At 33.7% G+C, this 21270-nt stretch overlaps 1 protein-coding gene across 3 annotated transcripts in view; it reads right to left on the reverse strand.

The window, feature by feature from the left end:
• FSTL5 (follistatin like 5) overlaps window positions 1-21270 on the reverse strand; it is a 249089-nt gene that overhangs the window by 34443 nt on the left and 193376 nt on the right. For 2 of the 3 annotated variants that reach the window (XM_058838126.1, XM_058838125.1), the window contains exons 10-11: window positions 10212-10238; window positions 6342-6460 (exon numbers count right to left, since the gene is read on the reverse strand). In XM_058838126.1, coding sequence (XP_058694109.1) covers window positions 6342-6460; window positions 10212-10238 — 146 coding nt within the window. The remainder of the gene's footprint in view (window positions 1-6341; window positions 6461-10211; window positions 10239-21270) is intronic. The other variant, XM_058838127.1, reaches the window with a different exon arrangement.

The raw sequence follows: 21270 nt of genomic DNA on the forward strand, positions 1-21270 counted from the left end.
GACATAAACTTACGTTAGCCAAACTGCACCTGTAAGCACCACAACTCACAAGCACTATAAAATAATTCATACACCAAATTTTGGGATGTTATTTTAGAGATTCAAGAAGTTCACCTGAGAAAGAAACCAATTTGAAACAACCATACATATAGAAATAAAGTGAGCAAGGGCAGGAGACCTCAAAACCAGGGAACCATACCAGACACACAATGCCTTGGTCCTGAAGCTCCCACCTGAGCAGCATCACAGAGCCCTGCAAAGGGAGGCAGGGCAGGCATGGCTTACCCTGCTGCTGAGAGCACAGCAGCAAGCCAGGCAAATACCTAACTGGGGAAATGAAAATGAACAAATGCAGGCCTGACTTACCCTGCTGCTGAGAACACAGCAGCAAGCCAGGCAAATACCTAACTGGGGAAATGATAATGAACAATTGATGAGAAACGAGTGGTGCTGTGGTGCAAATTGTCACATGGCATAGGGGCAAAGCAGCACAAAGATCAGCTGTTTGGTCACCTGGAGTGCTGATAGGTTGCTTCAAAGATCAAAAAGTTTTGCTACTTCTGCCATAAGACATTCTCACGGCCTATCTTACTAATGTTAAGCCAAATAAATATCAAATGTCTTTTTACTACCATCCCTTCCCTCTCTGCCCTTCCATTCCTGCAAAAGGAAGAATTTGACAAAACTAAAAATCTGTTCAGTGAACTGATATTTCATAATACATGTAACTACATATATAACAGTCTCAGTCAAAATAGCTAACTGTAGTTTACATGCTCACTATTCCTAATTTGTAGAAATATATGGCCAATCATCCTGTATTTAACTACTATTTGTGAATATTTTCTTCCAGAAAAAGCTTGCTTTAATCAAAATTAAAATTAATTTTGACAAATATATTACTGTATGTGGGAATTCCGTTTATGAAATAGCATTATTTCTTTCCTGTGATGGACATTATAATTATTTAAACACATGGACCTGAAAAACACTCCACTTGGAAAAGTACAGGTTGTATCAAGTGATTTTGTTCTCCTGACCTTTTCTTCTTTTGCTTTGTATTTTAAATGCTTTGCATCACAAGGGACAATTTTACCAAATCACAAGTATTATTTCTTTTTGCCACTTATCTGCTGCTTATTCCTAATTTAGAATGCTTTGCCTGATACATCATAACTGGCGGCTGTGAAAGTAATTATGATATGTCAGCAGATAATGACTCAATGTAGTATGAGCAGCAAGAGATGGTGAGCTCCTAAACAAGAATTCTGTTTCTAAGCATCAAATGCCTTTTAAAAGGCACAGGAAACATCATGTGGCCAAACATAATCTCTGGCACCAAGCAATGCTCTTCGAGAATTCTTCTTCTTTGCCTGCTGTGCCTCTACATTTTCAAAAATACACTCAAGCTTTATGTGTCAAAAGAAGAAATAAATCGATTTCCAGCTTTAAAAGAGGGAGTTTCTTTGCAGAAGATTGAAAGCCACTGCTTGCTTTTACATGGCTCTTAAGCCTCAGCAAAAGGAAGGTCTTTCAGGAATCATATGATAAGGAAAAGGTTACTAACTCAGGTACCATGATAGCACATCATCAGGAACTTCAGGAAAACTTAGAAATAACTAACAAGATTTAGTTTGTGCTGATAAAAAAACCCACAAAGATCAAAGGGAGAAGTTAAAAATCTGGTTTTTTTAAGGAATGACAGGCATGTGATAAATAGGACTTTTATTTTTAAAAGTAGCTAAATGCTTTTCATTGTTGCATAAAGTCAACATATGCAAGTATGTCTCAGTATGATGTGAAATCATCATATCAGTGATCTATTGTCATGTGCCTTCTGGGTAATTATCACTTCAAGTGAAAGGTTGTTTCACTGATCTCATAATTTTTTATATTTATTCTAAATACACCTTGTCTTAGTTCCATGTTTAATTGAAACAGATAACTACATCTAGATTGTTCTACACCATCTTCTTTACTCCTCAGAGACAGCACCTTCAAACAATGAATCCACAAATGTTTGTAACAAATCTACACAGAGACATTTTTTTCAGTCATCTCTCAGGAACCCACATTAATTTACATGAGTTTCTGGGACTGAATTCTGCAAGGACATATTCAGTATATTATTCAAAAATAACACTGCCTTCTGCTGAAGGAATCTGTATTTCTCTCACATGGCATCATATAGATTAGTGTAAATGATTTCTCTGATACCACCTCCCCTTCTGGGATGTATAGCATAATAGGAAAATACTCTAACTTAAGCACTTACAACTATATCCAGAGATGAGCAACTGTCTTATACACTTTCCTGAATCTGAGTCTGAAATACTCAGAAGTGTATTTTTAAAGATTTTTTCACAGTAAGACCAGTACAAATATAGTGCTATTTATGTATATACATACATATACAATCACACATATACACATCTACATATACAAATGTATTTTAAAGGTTCTAAAATAATTTTAAAGGTTCTTCAAGTTGTCATAAATTTCTATAATCCAATGCCAATTCTCACCTTGCCCGAAAACAATGAAAACATAAAATAAAAGCAAAAAATCTTTTTTTCCAATGTAACAGTGAAAACTATACACCAAAATTCTCATATCCAAAACAGTGTTTTCCCCAGTATAAACTGGTTTGTGTGGTTGTTTCCCTAGTTACTCAAATCTGCATTTATCTGAAACTGTTTCAACAGAACTGAAATCTTGCTTTTGAAAATATGACATTTATCTGATTAGACAGTTTGGTCTTCTTTTTACAATACAGGCAGTTATTTTGAGTCTCCATATTAATTTCCCCAGTGGTTGGGTAATTGGTTAAAATAATTTCTCCTTAAAATATAAGCATAAACCCACCATTTTCTTCTTCTAATTAAAATGTGAGCAATTTACTTTTTCCTAATTTATTCTCTCTGAAAAAAAAAAAAAAGTTAACATCTGATAAAACATTAATTTACTTCATTGTTGTATTCCTCCCAGACTTTTTAATCAAAAAGTGACTTGCTCTGTAACAAGTCAGCAGATGGAGGAAAATAAATCTTTAGAGAAAGTTTTTCAAGATAGTCTGGGGCAAAAAAATCTCAAGAGGAAACACGTACTTGCAGATTTATACGTGCAAATTCTATGTTTATTAAGTGACTGCAAGGTTTCCTCGGTGTTTTAACAGGATGTGAGTCAAATTCTTTAGGCAGTGTAATGAAATGTCTAGCTATGTTATGGCAGCCCAAGAGTAAGATGATACCAATAGGCTGCAACAGTGCATGTTTTAAGACATGAATTTATGTATCACCTCTTCCTACATGTTTTCTTGACATTCTTTATTAACTCAGACAGGATTTTTTAAAAACTTTTTTTTTTTTCTTAAACAAACAAGGGTTAGCATTTACTGCACTTTCTGTGCTGTAAAAACGTAAACCAAGGCAGTTTCTGTGGACTACAAAATATGTTTCATTCTAATTTGCTGTGGAAATTTTGGTCTGCCATGTATTAACATTAGTCATTTTGAAATGAAATATTTTGTTCCAATCTCCAGCATATATTCAAATGTGAGATGGCATATTTCACTGAAATTTGGCCATTATGTGTTACTTCTTGTAATAAACAGAAAATCAGTTTTATGTTCAAGCCAAAAGGATTTTTTTGTTAGTCTCAAAAACGCATCTGTTTCAATTGCTTTTCCCTAGTCTCTGGAAATAATTACTCTAATTGGGATTCAGTGTGAAAGGAAAATAAAAACACTTTTGCATAAGAATTAGAATTTAAGTCTTTGGATAATATTAATTTGCAGAGGATAAACAGAGGTTGAATGTTGGTGCAGAAAATGTCCCAAGCACTTCACAGTGATGAGATATTTTAACAGGTGAAAGGCTCTACTTGGGCCATGATTAAGAATCTATTTGACAACAGGTTAAACAAACAGCTGAAAAAAAAGTTTTTTTCTGGAAAAGCTGAAACCAGTTTATTTCTGTCCCTATGCATCTAGAATTTTCACTGTCTAATAAATAGACTAATAAATTTTTACATGCACTTGACATTAAGAAGATTCAAGTAATTTAGGAGATTCTGGGAAGGAGAGGAAGGAGGTCTTTACAATTTCTGTGAACCATGACAACCCAGAAAAGCACTAAATCTTTTGCTTCCCTTTAAATACAGGGAGTCTAATCGATTCCCATGTTAGATATACACCAAAGTGTTTTGCTGTATTGACACTCTGTTGCATAAGAGGTAATTAAATATTTAGATAAGGGTTCTCAAGCATATAGCAAGAGAGAAAATATACTTACCTTCAGCAAAATTAGCATACCTAAATATGTACATGTGTAAGTACTGCAATGTTGTTCACTATACAGTGCAATGCTACATAGAAACACCTGAGCTCACTCTTTTACAGAAGCTCAGTTGATGTTTCTTGACAAACAAACGGGAAACCTGTGCAGGAACGCTGGAGTGTCACGTGTAATATCCAGACATTTTGTATTATCTACACTGCACTGCTGGATTTAGAAATTTTCGTATACTTTAGCAACTGTTTGGCAACAAACAACTCTTCTGTGGCATTACTTATCACTTGAACAGCTAATTCAGAGAAGTGTAAAGAAATGGGAGAGGCTTAAGCAAACACATATTTCCTTTATTATTAATATGTTAATAGCTAAGTCATGGAGATGCCCTAATGGGAAAGGCTATGTAAAGCTACCTCAAAATATACTTGGTATACTTACCAATATCTCTGATTAGTAGAAGTATATGACAGAGGCAAAGAGAATTACTAACCAGCAATTTATGACATGAGCTGTTACACTAAGCAATCACATGCTGAACTTGATAAAAATCTGATCCTGGGACAGAAATGGGTTATTTTATTGTTTTTATTCAGAGGAAACAGATTTTCCAAAGAGGCTTGAGGAATATATGATATTCTTCAAAGGAGAATAATAATTTTTTTTAAAAAAAGTTTTTTAAAAAAATGTTAAAGTAGCCTACTTTCCTGAGATTTTATTATTTTTTTCTTTCCCCTCTCCCCTGCCCCTGCCATGAGGATATAGTTATTATGCTACTCCAGGTTTGAAAAGATCTAAATGGAAACAAATTTTACTTATTCATCCTGATTATTGCCACATTTCAATAAAAATACTCTTAAAAATCTAGGTTGCACTTCAGACCAATAAAATTTTTAACATACTTCTTAAATAATCAGCTTTTTAATTAAACAGCCTTAAAAAAAAGCTTTTTGGCTTATTTTTGGCTCTGTCAACCTAATTTCACTTAAGCAGCACAAATCAAGGTATGATTAGCTGTTCAAAGCATAATTATTCACACTAAAATAAATCTTGTTGCTGAGTACAGCAGCCTTTGACATCAGTAATGATAACTGAAGAGGCAAATTCCATTGAGACAGCTCTAGCTCTGCTGTCACTGAGGCATTAGAGAAAAAAAAAAAAATCCAAAGTGTACAGCTCAATGCTTAGTATGTATTTCAAGGTCACTCATTCAAATCCAAATGAGAAAAAGTTACTATTTTTGAAAGCTGATATATCATACAGAGTAAGTCTTAATGTAGTGACTAGTACCAAGTGTTCCTGTGGGAACATGTATCATGCCAGCTAGCAATTTGATTAGCAGTAAAGGAAAAACATCACAAGAATAAATGGAAGTGGAGAATACACTAGTGTTTTTATGCATCCTACTCAGGGAAACTATATCATAAATTCTAAGATTTTGGAGAAATCAGCTATAAATATGTTAACAGTAAAGTTATTGCAACTACTTATATGAATTTTAAGTTGGAACAAAAGCATCAATCATCTCTACTAACTCCGTGGAAGCTGTGAGAGCTTTTACCAGGACAGGGATTTGCCTCATGATAGGTGGGAGTTTGATACAGACAAACATTCAGTGAGGAAAAAGAAACCATTAACACCTCCACACCCCACAAATATCCTATACTGAATATAGAGAGAATCAATCCCTGATTCACAAAGATGAACTTAACTGGTGGGTTAGAGGTGGGGAGCTGGTGGGGACAAAAAAAACCCAACAAATCCAGAAATAGAGAGCTGTTAAAGAACTGGGAAAGGAGAAAGACAGCCAAAGAGGGAAAAGGTTTGCAAAAGTATTCAGGGAATATTCAATTGAATAGAGGGACTGAAAGCTTGAATTTAATAGAGGAAAATACAAGAAATTTTGAGATCACCATTATAAGCTATTTATTAATTCAGAAAACATGGCTGAATTTATCAAGCAGAAAACACTGAACTAGTAATAATAAATTCTTATGTAAAGAAAATTATAATTGAGAAAACACTGCAAATAGATTTTTAAAAACAACTTGCCTGAAAACCGAGGAGTTTTTCACTAGGCTTAATATGCCTCTGAAATTCACATTCCACTGGTTGTATTACTTTGATGCCATCTTCATAAAAAACATAAAACATGTTCCCAATTCCCAGACCTTAGGGACAAAAACACATTGAAATGTATAAAATTAAATAATGACAAAAAAGAAAATCCTTGTCTTGAACTTAAAATTTAATCAGAGTTTGGTATGAGATCAGTTTGTTAATGCGTATAATGGTAATACAGCTAAACCTATGGGATCTTTTGTTGTAAAACTGAAACAAAACTGTTACATTATTCAGATTTTACATAGTTTTCTCCATTGGCAAGACAGTGTCTTTGTGAATATAGATCTAGAAATACACAGTTTGATAGCTCCAGCAATAAAAGTGATCTTGTGAAATCATCTACACTGAAATAAAATTCTCCATGTACACCTTTTTTTCTTTTGCTTAGGGATGGAGGACTTAACATAATTTCTGTATAGCATTGAAAGAGAAGACCCAAGTCTTTGCTATAAAACCTTACTTGATATTTCAGTCAGAAAAGGAAATATTCTCTATTTCATTTTATTAGAAAGACAGAGTGGGGCAGATATTTGTTGAAGGGCCATGGGTGTTTACAGAACTATTCAATCCTTCTTCCACAATGTTGCTGAAAGGCACGATGCTAAATTTTGTGGAGAAGATGAGAACCAGATCTGTAGCATGAAATCTCACAATATCTGTGATCATGGTCATGACCAAAGAAAAGGACAGTCTCATTAGTTTTCTGTGTGCCAAATAAGACAACAGTTGTTGATTTGCTGTGTGGATGAAATAAGGGATGGTCAGTTCATATTATAATAATAATATATAATAAAATTCTTTGAAGAAAATCATAGTACTCATAAAATCATAACTATAACCATTCTAACCAACTAAACTTTTGGCCACAATGGTAAAAATATCCATGCATCCTGAATAACAATATTTGGTATAGGAACACAGGGGAGCAAAACCCATGAAAAAGAAATTTGAATCTGAAATTCTGCTTATCCTAAATTCTGAGGGAAAACCAATGTTAATAGAGAGAGAGAGAACAGGTCTTAATAAAAAATAAAATAAATTTAATAAAAAATAAAATAATGAGAAAATCAAGAGGGGGTAGAGGGAATGCATGTTTGTGTATGTGTGTATGTGGTCTCTCTTTAAAGAATGCCTGACATCATATCATGTAAGAACTGCTGAAGTTTGCAGATAAGCCTGACTGATGTCAGTGAACATGGTGAACACAGTGTAGAGATCTATAGCTCAGCAACTGGCATATTGTGCCTTGGGAATGAATATGTGAACATGGCTGGGGACAAAACAGGGTTTTCCCTTCTCCCTCTTCTCATTGGATGAAGTATATTATAGTAATTAGCAGGATAAGCAATACCAGAATGTGAGGAAGTAGCTCAGATGATATCCCAGGGTGACCCAGACATTTGATAATCAGGCTCCTAAAACCTCCACCTCAGGTGCCAATACTCCAAAGCAAGATTTCCAATGCACAGGCATCATTTATGTCTAATAAACAGCTCAAGTTTTAAGGCTTTATTTCTAAAGTCTGGATAATAGTGTTCACCAAACTGTTCTACAAAAACAGTGAAGGACACACAGTATCAAACCCGTCCTTCCATTTCAATACCTAGTTAAGAAAGTCATTTCATATAACAAAACTTTACCTATGGATCCAATTAGTTAATTCCTTTTTCCAACTTGTTATGACCCAAAATTCTTTATTTGAGTGGCTACAGATACCTGCAACAAAATCTAATTGCATAAATATATAATCACCTCGGCTCCCACTTTTTCAGAACTACTGGAACTATTCATTTGAAGAATTAATTTTGCAGCCATCCCCCCACTAATTACAATTCTCCACATTTTTAATGCAATGCCAGAAGCAATAGATAAATAGATTTGCTTTATTTAGTTTAAGTTGATACTTCAAACTGGCTAACAATGATTTTTTTTTTAAATGGTGGTGGTTGGGGTTCTTTTCCATATATATGAATATATTTATAATTATATATATGTTGTATTATTATTTTAATACACATGCACCTTCAGAATCCTTTCAGATTTTCTGAAGCAAGTGGCTGTGATAAAGATTTTGTGCATTTGATACAGAAATATCTTGTGCACTAAGGCCTATATATGGTTTCATGATCTTGATTGTCCTACTAATCACCCATCCCTCTCTTCCTACCTGTTAATACTTTCATAACAGAAAATGACAGAGTATGCATGGCCCAGAGAAGTTGGTGGTGTTTATTGTCATTTTCAGGGTATTGCTGTCTTGTAAAATATTTTCAGTGTTTAATTAGTAACAATATTTGTTGGAAACACAAGGATTGGCCAATGAGAAATGCAGGACAGATTGAGAAGATCTACCCTAGGAAACACAAAATCTGCTACTATAAATTGCTTTTTGATTGGTTTCACATTTGTCACACAGAAATTTGAATGCCTTTACCATAAGCACTATTACTTTTAACTGGTCTTTTTTGTCACAGCATTTACATTTTCAAAGGTGCATTCTAATGACTAAAAGCAACATACTGACTTGAAAAGACAATCATCTAAAAATTCAGGGGATACTAATCATGTTTTCAGTTTTGAAATAAACCATATTTGATACTTTTCCAACAAGAGGTGAGAACAGCACACTTTAGAAAATTTGGTACAATCTTGTTGCATATCAGTTTAATTATGAACAGTGGAATTGTATGAAACTCTAAACACATCATTTGTACTCTGCAAAGCCAATAGAGCAGGAGGATCACAGCTGAGCTCCACTACAATCACAGAGATAAGTGTTTGTACCAGCTGAGAAACTGGTAAAGCAGGAATGAAAAAAAAAAATAGTTCCTAAAACTAGTTCCCAGTATAAATACACAGGGAATGCCAAAGGTTGCTATACACAGGCGAATGAAATATCAGATTTTTAAATCTTTAAATTAATTAAAAACATGATTTTAGAAAGTCTAAAGAAATACCATTTCTAGCATAAATTCACAGCAAAGCCTGATCCGCTTCTTATCTTGTATTATCAATCTTACAATGGAAATAATTGAAACAATTTCATACTCCTGAAATATATTAATTCCTAAATTGCAACTTTAGATGAAGAACAGGCTACTTAGACCAACAGAATGAGAACTCATGATAACTCTTAGATTATGATATTTTTCTGGAATATGAGGATATTTTTTGAGATTTTGTCATATATATGAAAATTAATACCTATCTTTTGCTTTTAAAATAAAATTTCCATGTTTTTATGTTAATAGCACCTGATTGTGTCTTTATATTTTTCCTTTAGTTCATCACAAACATCCATTCCCTGCCCCAACATTTATTTACAAACTTTTCCTGAGTATAAAAATAAAATGCTTGGTTTCATTAAGCAACAAGAGGTGTCTCAATTTTAAACTGTTTATAATTTTGTCAGATAAGAGAAATTCATACAAGAAAATCAATCTCAACAGCATATAGGCTGTCTGGTTAGAAGTTCCATCATGACAACAATCAAAAGTTACAGGTCTACATTTTAAATCTGGGCTTCTTGTTGTATATCTTTGAACAATTGTCTGAAAATTGTGAACAACTTATTTCCTTCTCTCTCCCAAAAAGACAAAGCAGTTTACAAAAGTATGAGCATTCATAGGATTAATTTCCACTTATTTTTTTTTAACTCAAATTCCTCAGTATTTCAAGGTGGTAGGTAATTACTACAAATGTAGAGTATGAACAGACACAGATACACACAAAAGAAACAACAGATGAGCATTTCATCATACTACAGAAAATACGAACAAAAGTAATCTCCATTAGTACCTTGCTCTCTCCACAATATGTTTGCAACTGCAGCATGTAAGAGAAAGAAAGAACAGAAAATACCAATTAACAGGGGAAAACAAGAAATGATACATAAATTCTGAAATAATTATGATGCTTTAATGTCTGATTCACTAAAATAGTCCTACAGGTAAACCAATGGAAACAGTAAATTAAAAATAGTTCTTTGTATCATGTGACAAAATTGTGATTAGCCATAGTAGTTATTTGGGATAGGGTAACCCCCATCACTCACACTAAATCCTTAACTCCGTTAGCCATTATCAAGTGTGTTTTATAATCCATTACAAAAAGCATGTGCAGTTTTCATGCACATAAATGATACATATTAATGAGAGGTGATGCATTTTTCATTATTTCCTTTAAACCCTGGACTTTGAAGAGCTTGATTTCAGAACATAGTTATGAGAGAGATATGCAAAATTAAAACATACACAATATATTTTTCTGTATGTCTGTAGGGCAGCCATGCTATCAAAATTGTCATGTTGTATAATGCTCATCATTCTATTTGGATGACCAAGACCGGATGTGTAAGATGGCATGGTAACCAACTACATGTTTACATTGATTTTTTTCCCTGAAAACATAAATTTTATTTGGCCATCTTGTTTACAATTGGATTTTAGACCTTTGAGACCAAATGAAATTATATTATCCTAATATTGCTCTTTCTGTCTGTGGAGGAATAAAAAAGAAAGCAAATTTAGTCTCGCAAATTTTAAGCATTTAGAACTCAGCATGAAACAGAATAAAATTTTTAAAACACCATCACTAAAAACCAACTCATACTGCAAAGCAATGAACTTAAGAAATTTAAAAAATTAAAAAAAAAAATAAAAGGAAAGGAACACAACACAAAAAGTACATATGTCACCCACACACATAATGAAATTATGAGGTTCATTGAAACACAGTGTTATAAAAGCTAAAAAACATTAGTATGCTTTAAAAAAAATAATTGGAGAAAGCAATGAAAGGTATCATATTAAAAATTATGTTGGTACACAGAAGTTCCTCAGCTGTTGACAGCTGAAAGTTGAGAGTGAAAACAGGAACTGAAACCTGAGTTCTGAATTCAGAAAAGGCCTGGATACTAAGATTTTCCCAAATATCATTTGTACGTCAGCAGAGAGGAGAGGGGAAAAAACCAGCTCTGGGATATGATGCAGGCCTTTGAGTCTGGTAATGCAGCCAGTTTTGGATTCACCCTCCTGTCTGTCCATCCAGGCTGAACTTCAGTTTTGTCTTTGGCAGTGTCCAAAAGATTTCTAAGGACACACAAAACAACATCCCCTACATCCACCCTGCCATTCACCTCACTGCAGGAGACTGTCAGGCTGACCAGGAATTCTTTCCTCTGTAAATCCATGATGACTGCTCCTAAATCCCTTTTAGTTCTGGGAATGTCTTCCAGGGTGAAATGCTCCATCTCTATTCCAGAAACCAATGTGAGGCTGATGTACCTCTAGAGTCTTGGATTCTCTGTCTTGCCCTTGGAAAGTGGTGCTGGCTCCCTTACAGACTGCAGGAACCTCCTAGATCACCATGATCCTTCATAGATTGTCAAGAGCTGCTGCCTCACAATGCCATGGGCCAGTTTGCCCAGTGCTTGTAGGTGCATCCTATCCAGACCCTTTCACCTGTGAAAGTCCACATCATTTAAATGGTCTCAGTCAGATCCTATATACCACGGATAAAGAAAGCTTCTTTGCCAGAGGATGACTCCCTTCCCTAATTTTCCCACTGGTGTCATGTACCAAGGAATGCTTTTGCCAGGAAAGACTGATGTGAAGAAACCTCCAGTACAACCTGGCCTCTTCCATATCCTTTGCCACCAGGTCCCCATCACCCGTAACCTTCTTTTTCATGCTGATGTCTCCGTAGAAGCCCATCTTTTTCCCTTTATGTCATTCACCAGACTCAGCTCCAAATGGGCTCTGGAACTTTAAAATGTATCCCTACATGCCCAGACAGTGGCTCCAGATGCAGATCACAATTCTGTATTTGCCTATGTTATCTTACACAGTCTTTCTTATGTAATAAAGCAAATTAATTTCCCCAGGGCAATGTGGAGGATTTCCTTTAAAATTACTTTTCTCTTCACATTGTGAGGAAATAACCATGTAATACATGGCACTTGAGGTCCCATAAATTCAGCCATAATAGTCTACAGTTTATCAGTGTTTTTCTATGGGTGACATAGGAAAGAAAATATAAAGTAATTACAATTCTGCAACTGTGTGGAATCATACAGGATCAAACAAAATTATTTAAGATGCTAAGTACAGAACACAATAATTTGTGTGAATGCAAAATGATATGTATGATTCTGAGCTTAGCTCAAAAAAAATGGCAGGATAATAAAAGTGCTTTAAAAGACTCACATAATTTTAAAATTAGCAAATCGGCTAGAAGGAAACTGAGATATAATTTAAGAATGCAATATAATATCATAAACAACAGCCACCATCTCCCCTAACAGATCAAGACACCCCACTTATTTTTTTAATCAGACCTATAACTTGTGTTCAGGAAAGATGTCAAGTCTTGAGATAAAGAGTTCAATGCTGGAACAAGTAAAGCATGTATAGATATAAAGTATGCTACAGAATGTATTGTTTGCTTTCATTTTTGGTTAAGCAAAAATTAACATTTTCAGCCACACTTTATACTAAATTCTCAAACGGTTGTAAACTTCACAGTATAAGAATACAGAGTTATTGATAGATCTCAGCAAAATGTTCTGGTGTCAAGACAATACCTCTTTTCTTTTGCCCTGATTCCACAGAATTATTAAATAGTACTGGGATATGTACTGGGCGCCTTGCAGAAGACATTGGATTGCAGAAGTTGGTGACCTTGAGCGGGCTAAGTCTGCTGCATGGGGCCTTGTGACCTTGTCACTGCATGTCACATGGGTACCTGCTGCAAGGGGAGGTGCTGGAATGCCATAAAAACCTGTGCTGCACACTCCTGGGTCTTTCCACAAATACAACATTGCAACCTGCCGGAAGATACATGGCTTTCTTTGTTGCACCAGATAAAGCCACCACAGCAGGGGAGGGAGTGGGAACCTCTCCACCGACAGGATCTGCGCAGCTTGCTGTGGGAATATCCATCCACAATTAATCCCATGCTGCATAAACCCGCGATGCTCAGCATGTGAAGGGCTGCAAGATCTACTCACTGTCTATATTCCTCTTCTCATTGTATCTTATTAAAGCAGCTATTTTATTACACCATTTGTTTTTGGACCTTTTATATTATCATCAAAAAGAAGTCTGTGTTGCTCCTCCTTCTCCCTCATCCCCCAGCAATGCAAAAGAAGGGAGAAACCAAGTTTTTCTGAAAGAGGTTTTCTTTCTTTTTCTTTTTTTTTTTTTTTTTTAAGCACACTTACAGCTCCATAGAAATCACTCTTCATGGTCCTTACACGGCTATTCTATGGTTTTCTGTACAGACCCAGCCTTTGATTAGGAGCAGCTAACATAACATCTGAATGCCTGCTCTTCATCTTTGTTATACATTGTGTTGGTTGCACATATTTCACCAAACTCTGCCCTTGGTAATTCATGAAATTCTTCAGCAGACTAATAGCAGTGTAAATTCTTATCCACTTAGGATGGAAAAAACAACTGCAAAAATCCATGGTATTTCTAGTACTAAATGAATGAAGGAACTGCAATATCACTTTCCAAATAAATTCTGCATCCTTCTCTTTCTTATTGCATTGGTAAAAAAATGTCATTGCATTCACTTTTCTGTTCCAATAGACAATTTCAAAGATTTCGACTATGTCAATTAGTATTCCTCCCTACTTTTCTTTTCTTGAAACATTCAATGCATTTTGGAAATAAAGTGTGTGTGTGTGTGTGTTTGTATGTGTGTGTGTGTATGTGAAATTGACATTGAGTGAGTCTGAAGACTAAATATAGCTCTTCTATTTCCCTTTGGCATTATAATTAACTGTCCAAATTTTCAGCAATCAGCATGCAATACTATATATCCAGACATACTCAAACAAAATGGATATTAATTAAAACCTTAACACCTGAAAAATTTCCTTGTTTTCTGCATAAGAGAAAAATGCAGTTTAAGATGGCTTAAAAAAAAGGGGAAACAATCAAAAATACACATTTCTACTTTATATAATATGAGAAATAAAATGTGGGGGGAAAATTGCAAATAATGTTTGTTCATAGAACCACTGTGGTTAATTCCAAGTTTTGTCTCATCAAAAGACAAGCTTTCTATTAAATATTTTGTAATTATTTTATCCAAATATCAGAAATTAACAGCTGACTAAAAAAATCAATGGTTTAATATCAGCTGATTGTTCTAAGCTTTGCACCATCAGATAGGAAGCCACTGTCATTTTCAGTGCTTTCAATTCCATGATGGCAAGAGGTCACAAGTAGATGTAATAGAAAATAGGACAATGAGGAAAATGCAATAAAGTCATGTAAAAAAAATGTGTAATTCAACATTATTTTTCAGAATTGTCCTATCATAATCTGCTGTACTTTCAATTGCATTAAAGAAGTAATTTCAAGATGTTTAAAGGGATGTTGTCACCTTAATTCATTCATAGCCACCACCACTGTCAACAGTTTTGATTAATCCTAAACACAGGATAAAGACAGTGCATATGTTACTTAGTCTCTTGTCTCACATCTCTAATGTATAAATAACTGCTCTTATGTTACATGGTAAATCTATAACATAATTACCATCTTTTTGCTGAACCACGTAAGTTTTTACTTATTATTTGTATATTAAAAATAATTGTGTTAAAAGTGAAGATGAGGTTGACATGAATTACGTTTTGCTCAGATTCCATAATCAAACAGAATAAAAAATGTTATGAACATACCTGCTTTTAATTTCATTCTTTTTCTATAAGAAATTCAGATTTGTTTGGTTTATATACAAATGTAAATATTTAAAGCCTAATTTATTTGTGAAGCAAACACTTTTTTAATGTTATCTATTGCTCGTTTCAAGCATTTTTAAAATAATTTTCATTACAAATTCCATCCATTCCAGTCTGTTCTTATCTGACATGCACTTCAATTTCTTTTTAGGCTAATACAATAACCAAAGATCTGGTTTATGTATATTAGACTATTATTTATCAGTTAAAAGTCAACAGTTGACACTTTAATTTTGCTCAAATATGAACACGTTACCTTATTTTTCTACATTTTTTATAACTCTTTATAATGAATCATGCATAAGTCCTTTCCCATAGCACATTAACTCAATCCAGTGTACTCTAGCAGGAAGAAAAAATGGTTCATGAGCTGAATTACTTGGAAGTTTGAAATAAAGTCTTTGCCTACAATGCTGTCAACAAGTATAAACTTATTTAGTTCTGCCATAAAATAAAATGCCAGCATAAATTATCTCTGAGGAAATTAGGTAAATAGGTACCATTCAGTATCAGATGTGACAGGAAGATTCTATTAAAATTGCATAAAGCCTTTCAGAGAGAATTTGGGCCATAAATCACAGTCAAAAGGCTTTTAGGCTTATTCCCAGTTCTAGACAGTGGAGATGCCTCGTTGCTTGTGATAGCCATAAACCTGTCAAGTCTGTGGCATTCAGATCACATAATCTTGTTAGGTGATAAGACTATGACATTACCTAAACAAGACAGTTAGAAATGGAGTGACTTAATGGCATGGAACTTAAGGGCATACTATCTTTTTTAATTCAGTCCTAAGATACAGTGCATGAGGTAGAGAACTTCTGTTCTGCCTTTTGTGACTAAGTGAAAGAAACCATAGAATAAATTTCTTTGCTGTATATGATGATGTCATACTGGCTGAATTCAGTAACACAAGAGCCTACGGTTGATAAACAAAATAAAAGCTACTAAATATTAGAAGTTCATCAAGTACTTTCAAATTGGTCTTGGAAATGTCTCAAAAGCTTTATTCGATGACTCTCTATCATGATAGTTGTTTCCCCAAGGTGCGTACATATTTATAAAAAAAATTTAGAGAAACACCTAAGCAGTCATATTAATCAATTGCAAACTGGATTGCATTTTGTAACACAATTTTTTGGAAACAGTTAGGAGAAATTAAAATATTTTTAAAAAATGACAAATAACAAACCCACAGAACTATTTCACTTCAAAGAAAACAACATGAGTTTTTATGTTCTATGACTCTAGTATAGTAGGATTATTCTAAATTGAAACAGAAAAGAAACCAAAGCACAACCAAAGTACGTCTCAAAGTTATAAAGAAACAAACAAAAAAAAAATGGACTTTTAAAGTTACTTTACCTGTAAATCTTTTACTAGTAGCTAACAAAAAATATGTAAGTACTTGAAAATTACCACTGAAAATATTTACTTGTCTTTGATGATGACTATTTCCATTTTCCTGTTTTCTACACTGCTAGATTTTCTTCCTTAGGAAAAAACAAAAAACTATATTCAGTGTAATCTGATATTCCATATGGTTATCAAATTACAGTGATATATTCTGCTGCATTATTTATGTTAAATATTCCATTAGTGGTTTAAGTCTTCCTTGCTATCTTTTTTCTAAGTTAACAAAATGGTTTAAGCTATGTATTATATTCCATATTCAATTAATGTTACTTTGATTAAAAATTGAAATTTGGACTAATTCCATTGGTCCTACTACTATTTCAATAGAATCTAACTAAATAAATAAATTCCACAGATGGAAGTTGTAATTTCTTCCTTCTCTCTTTCAAATTATTATTCTACTGCGTATCAGCAAAAAAGGCAGTAACATGTTACCCACTCTACATTTCTCATAAATATATATTGTCAAGGTATACTGCCAAATTGTCTTCATCCTATGTTTAAATTCTTCAGCTTACAGGCAGTGTTTCAACAAAAGAAAGATGATGACTTTGGTTTGCCCTATGGCTTCTAAGAGCTGGGCTGACCCAATCTGTTTGTGATTATCAAATGTAGTCATCAACAGAAATCTACAGTTGTCCATTTGTGTGTTCATGCTTTAAAAGATGTTAAATCCAGTAGTATGGAAGAAAAACCTACCTGTTAATAAAAGATTTGAGAGTCCCTTAAAATGTACCTGCACAAGCTAGAAAATGAAAAGCTATCTTTTATCAGTAGCTGCTGGGATGCTGGATGCTAGAATATAGAATCTGTTTACAAAAAAAGAATTGGAGTTCTTAAGAAAAGGAGTCTTAGTTATGATGAAATGCCATTTTTCTGCTAGTAGAAGAAATTCCAGCAGTCTGACATTCCTTTATACCACTGCAACAACAAAAAACCCTGAAAATCATCACAGATTGTTGTTAAAGGTAGAAAAAAGCATTGTCACATCAGAGCTATTCAAAGTTTAAATTGTGCTACTATGAACCAGTTTGGGTTTTTTAATGTTCTGTTGGCAATATTCTTCTATAAATATTTTTGTCCTGCATTTGTACAGGAGCAGGATAATAACTGAGACCAGAGCCTGATTGAATACCTTCTACCTTTCAAAGGACTATAAAGGAGGCAAAAAAATGTGTAGCCAAGACAAATCTTTAAAATATCCAGGTCCAAATGCAGTGCATAGAATACTTGCTAAAAGTTGTTTCAGATGTTTACTCTGGTGAGATTAGTTTTGAATACATTTCAGAATATGTTATAGAGTGCCATAAAGTACCGCTGTATCTGCTCCTAGTAGTTGCCCCATTTCCTGAAACTTAATAACTCATGTAGCTGTAGGCTAGTTAGAATGGGGATATGACCCAGACAAAAGAAAAGACAACACTTGCACAGAATTAAATTAAGTAAGAAATCAAAAAAACAGAATACAATTATAAGTCAGCTAATACGTTCTAACAGAGACCAGGTCTTCACAGACAAACCTGATTAACTTTATATGTAAATAGGAATTTGGTAATGTAAAAATTCATATATTTGTAACCTATAATTTTTCTAAAATCTGATTTGCTAACACAGAATATTCTGATTAAATACAAGTTATCTAATATTGGTAAAATACATGTTAATTGAATTAAAAACTGACAAAATAATTAATCTGAAAATGTAGTTAAATCATTAATAAAAGGTGAAGAAGAAAGTTCTAGAGGACATCCAGAGCAATAGGTATCTTAACCACTTTAATCAGTGACCTGTAAACAAATACAAAAATCATTTCCTAAGAAGCCAGTGAATTACCTGTAATGATAAGATTTTCAAACATCAATATTTTAATGAATCTGTCACGGTCATCTTACAACAAATTAAATTTTGTTTTATCCAAATGGTATATGTCTTGGAAAACAAAGAACAGACTATGCCTAACTGAGACAGGTGAGAAGGAACAGGATTTGGAAAGTGAGGTTTGATAGCATATAGGAGATAAACATATAAACAAAATTCCTCTGCTGGTATTAGTGAAAAATAGTGACAAAGGATTGGTGGGTGTAGAATAAAAAATTACCAAATATATATTTCTCTTTCCAGAATATTAAAGAAACAGATAATACATTTGCTTCTGCAAAGAGCAGTTCTCATTTAAAAAAAAAAAAAAAAAAAACTGCAGCAAAACAATTAGAACTTTCAAGACAAAAAGACTGAGTACTATGGTAATTTTTTTATTATGAAAAACATATATTGTGTGTGTGAGAATTTGCAATCAATATTCATATATTGATAGGACAAGAATTCTTAAGAGGTCAATTTATTGGAGGGGAAAAAACAAAGAGACTCAAAGGAGGCAAGTGAAGAAAAAACGGACTTCAAAATGGAAACTAAGCAGTACTCTGTATTAGTGAAATTGATTAATAACTAAAGAAAATACCAAGAGAAATGAGGGATATTTTGACTCTCTGCATGTCTGACTCAGGTATATGAATCTCTGTAAGGACACACTTCAGACAAACAAAGAATTAGATCTGTATTCAGGCAGAACAGAATGCAATTTAGTGTCTTGTGAAATGTAGAAGACAGAACAGAGCTACAAAAAATGGTTCCATCATGCTTAAATCTATGAATCCCTGCAATACCTGCTCTGAAAAATAGAACCTGAAAATAAAAGCAGGTTTTAAAATGCTATTTGTATATGTGTACACAAATGTGATTACACCAGAGTCCTTCCAACACAGCGGAGCTGTCTCAGATATTACTAGAGGATCATGACACTAGAGGAGACTCTTGTGTCTTCAATGAGATTTAGACCAGGTCATTAATCCCCAGAATGTTTTTACCAGTCAGCACAGGGGTTATTCAGCTATCAACCAGACCAGCTATCTCATTCTCAATGGCTTTAACTGCAGGCTTGAGGGAAAATAGAATTCCCAACAAAAAGAGAATTTGCAGTCTCTAAAGAATCAGAACAACACAGCTCTCACATTGAGAAGTATTTTAGATGCTACTGCTATTATCAACATCAGAGGAATTAAACAGGATCTGATAATAGAGAGCAGAAGACATTTGTCACCAGTACTTATAGAGACATTTATATAGGTAATATAAACTAAAAGTTTCCATTACAACTTCACAAATCTAGCAAAAAGGATCCATGTGCCAGGACACAGTTATTAAATATACAAATAAATGAAATTTCAGCTACAGAATTAGTTAATTGGTAAAAGGCACAGCTAAAGTTAAAGCATTTTTTAAAAAAAATATTTCATTTCTCTCACCTAAGACAATGTTAAAATGAAGGCATGTTTTCAGAAGTTTTCTTTTTAGTGGACATTGAAAAAGGCTGTGAAAAGAGGAGGTCAAACTATCCTTGAGACTATCATCCACAATTCAAAATTTTACCTATGTGAGACAGAACAATACTTCCCTGTTCAGTGCTGAACAGATCTGAATGACAAAGAATTTTCAGAGTATTTTCCATTCACTTCCATCTAGATTACCATCCTGATGATGAACCATTATCATCAAACTATATTGAGTTATCTTGGTAACTGGACTTCAAATTTCTGAAACTGGAAACTTTAAAACAAAGAAGTCCCTAGCACCCTTAATTCATATTTCACATTGTAAAACTTTATTTTTCCTACTAGCATCACATTTCCCAAAATTCAGTATAGCTTTACCTTCACTTCTTTTCTCTTTATAATAAAGGCACATCATTCTATGCATCTATAACAATCCTGTGAATTATGAAAACCTAGCAGTCTGATAGCACTTTTAGACAGACAAGTGAGGTAAAGGTTTGCTTATTATTTAACAATCCACTTATCCATAATGACACTGATTTTTATTTAGTCCGAGGTTCCAGAAAATATAGTATTTTCTCTTAGAAGCTGTTTAAGTTACCAATTTACAGAGAAATCAACTAGCCATGCCCTTTTTGCCACAGATATTATTTTTTTCTCAAAGCACTGAACTGAGTTTTCCATAAATGTATTGAAAGAGAGATTCCACAGGGAAAAAAAAAATAGGTTTTGGTGTAAAGTAACATTAAACCCCAAAAGTTTTCCCATGCACACAAACAAAAGGTCAGATAAGTCAAAAAGTGAACATTTACTTCTACTATTAAACTTTCTAGGAAGCAAAATACATGCACTGGTAATGGAATAATGTTCTGCATTTCCTATGTGGCTTTTGAAATTACTATCATGCTAAAGGCAGTACTTTATATTTTAGAACTCAACTGTTAAGTTCTCACTAAATTCTCAATAGAAAATCAACTCAATGTTCAGCAATGCTTATATTTTACTTTGATTCTTACTTTATGTGACATCAGAAAGGAAAGAAGCCCAGACTAACTGAAAAGCCAGTGAGAATTTGATCTTATTTTATTCTAAATCCTAACCTAAGATTTCTAAAAGGGAGCCCTCTAATAAAAAAAAAAAAAAAAAAAAAATTAAAATGTGTGTCTGTTTTATTCTCTTAAAGGAGTATAAAAGCAAAATAATTTATAAAAATGTCATCAATGACACAAATAGTTTATATCAGATCATACGGAGTCACATTTACAGTCACCAGAGACTATCTTTAGAATGTAACTTGTGACCTCATCAACAGGCTTGAAATAAAAGTAGCTGCAGCATTGTGCTTAATATGTGTGGATGG

This window comes from Poecile atricapillus, chromosome 4, assembly GCF_030490865.1.
Source record: "Poecile atricapillus isolate bPoeAtr1 chromosome 4, bPoeAtr1.hap1, whole genome shotgun sequence".
NCBI lineage: Eukaryota > Metazoa > Chordata > Aves > Passeriformes > Paridae > Poecile > Poecile atricapillus.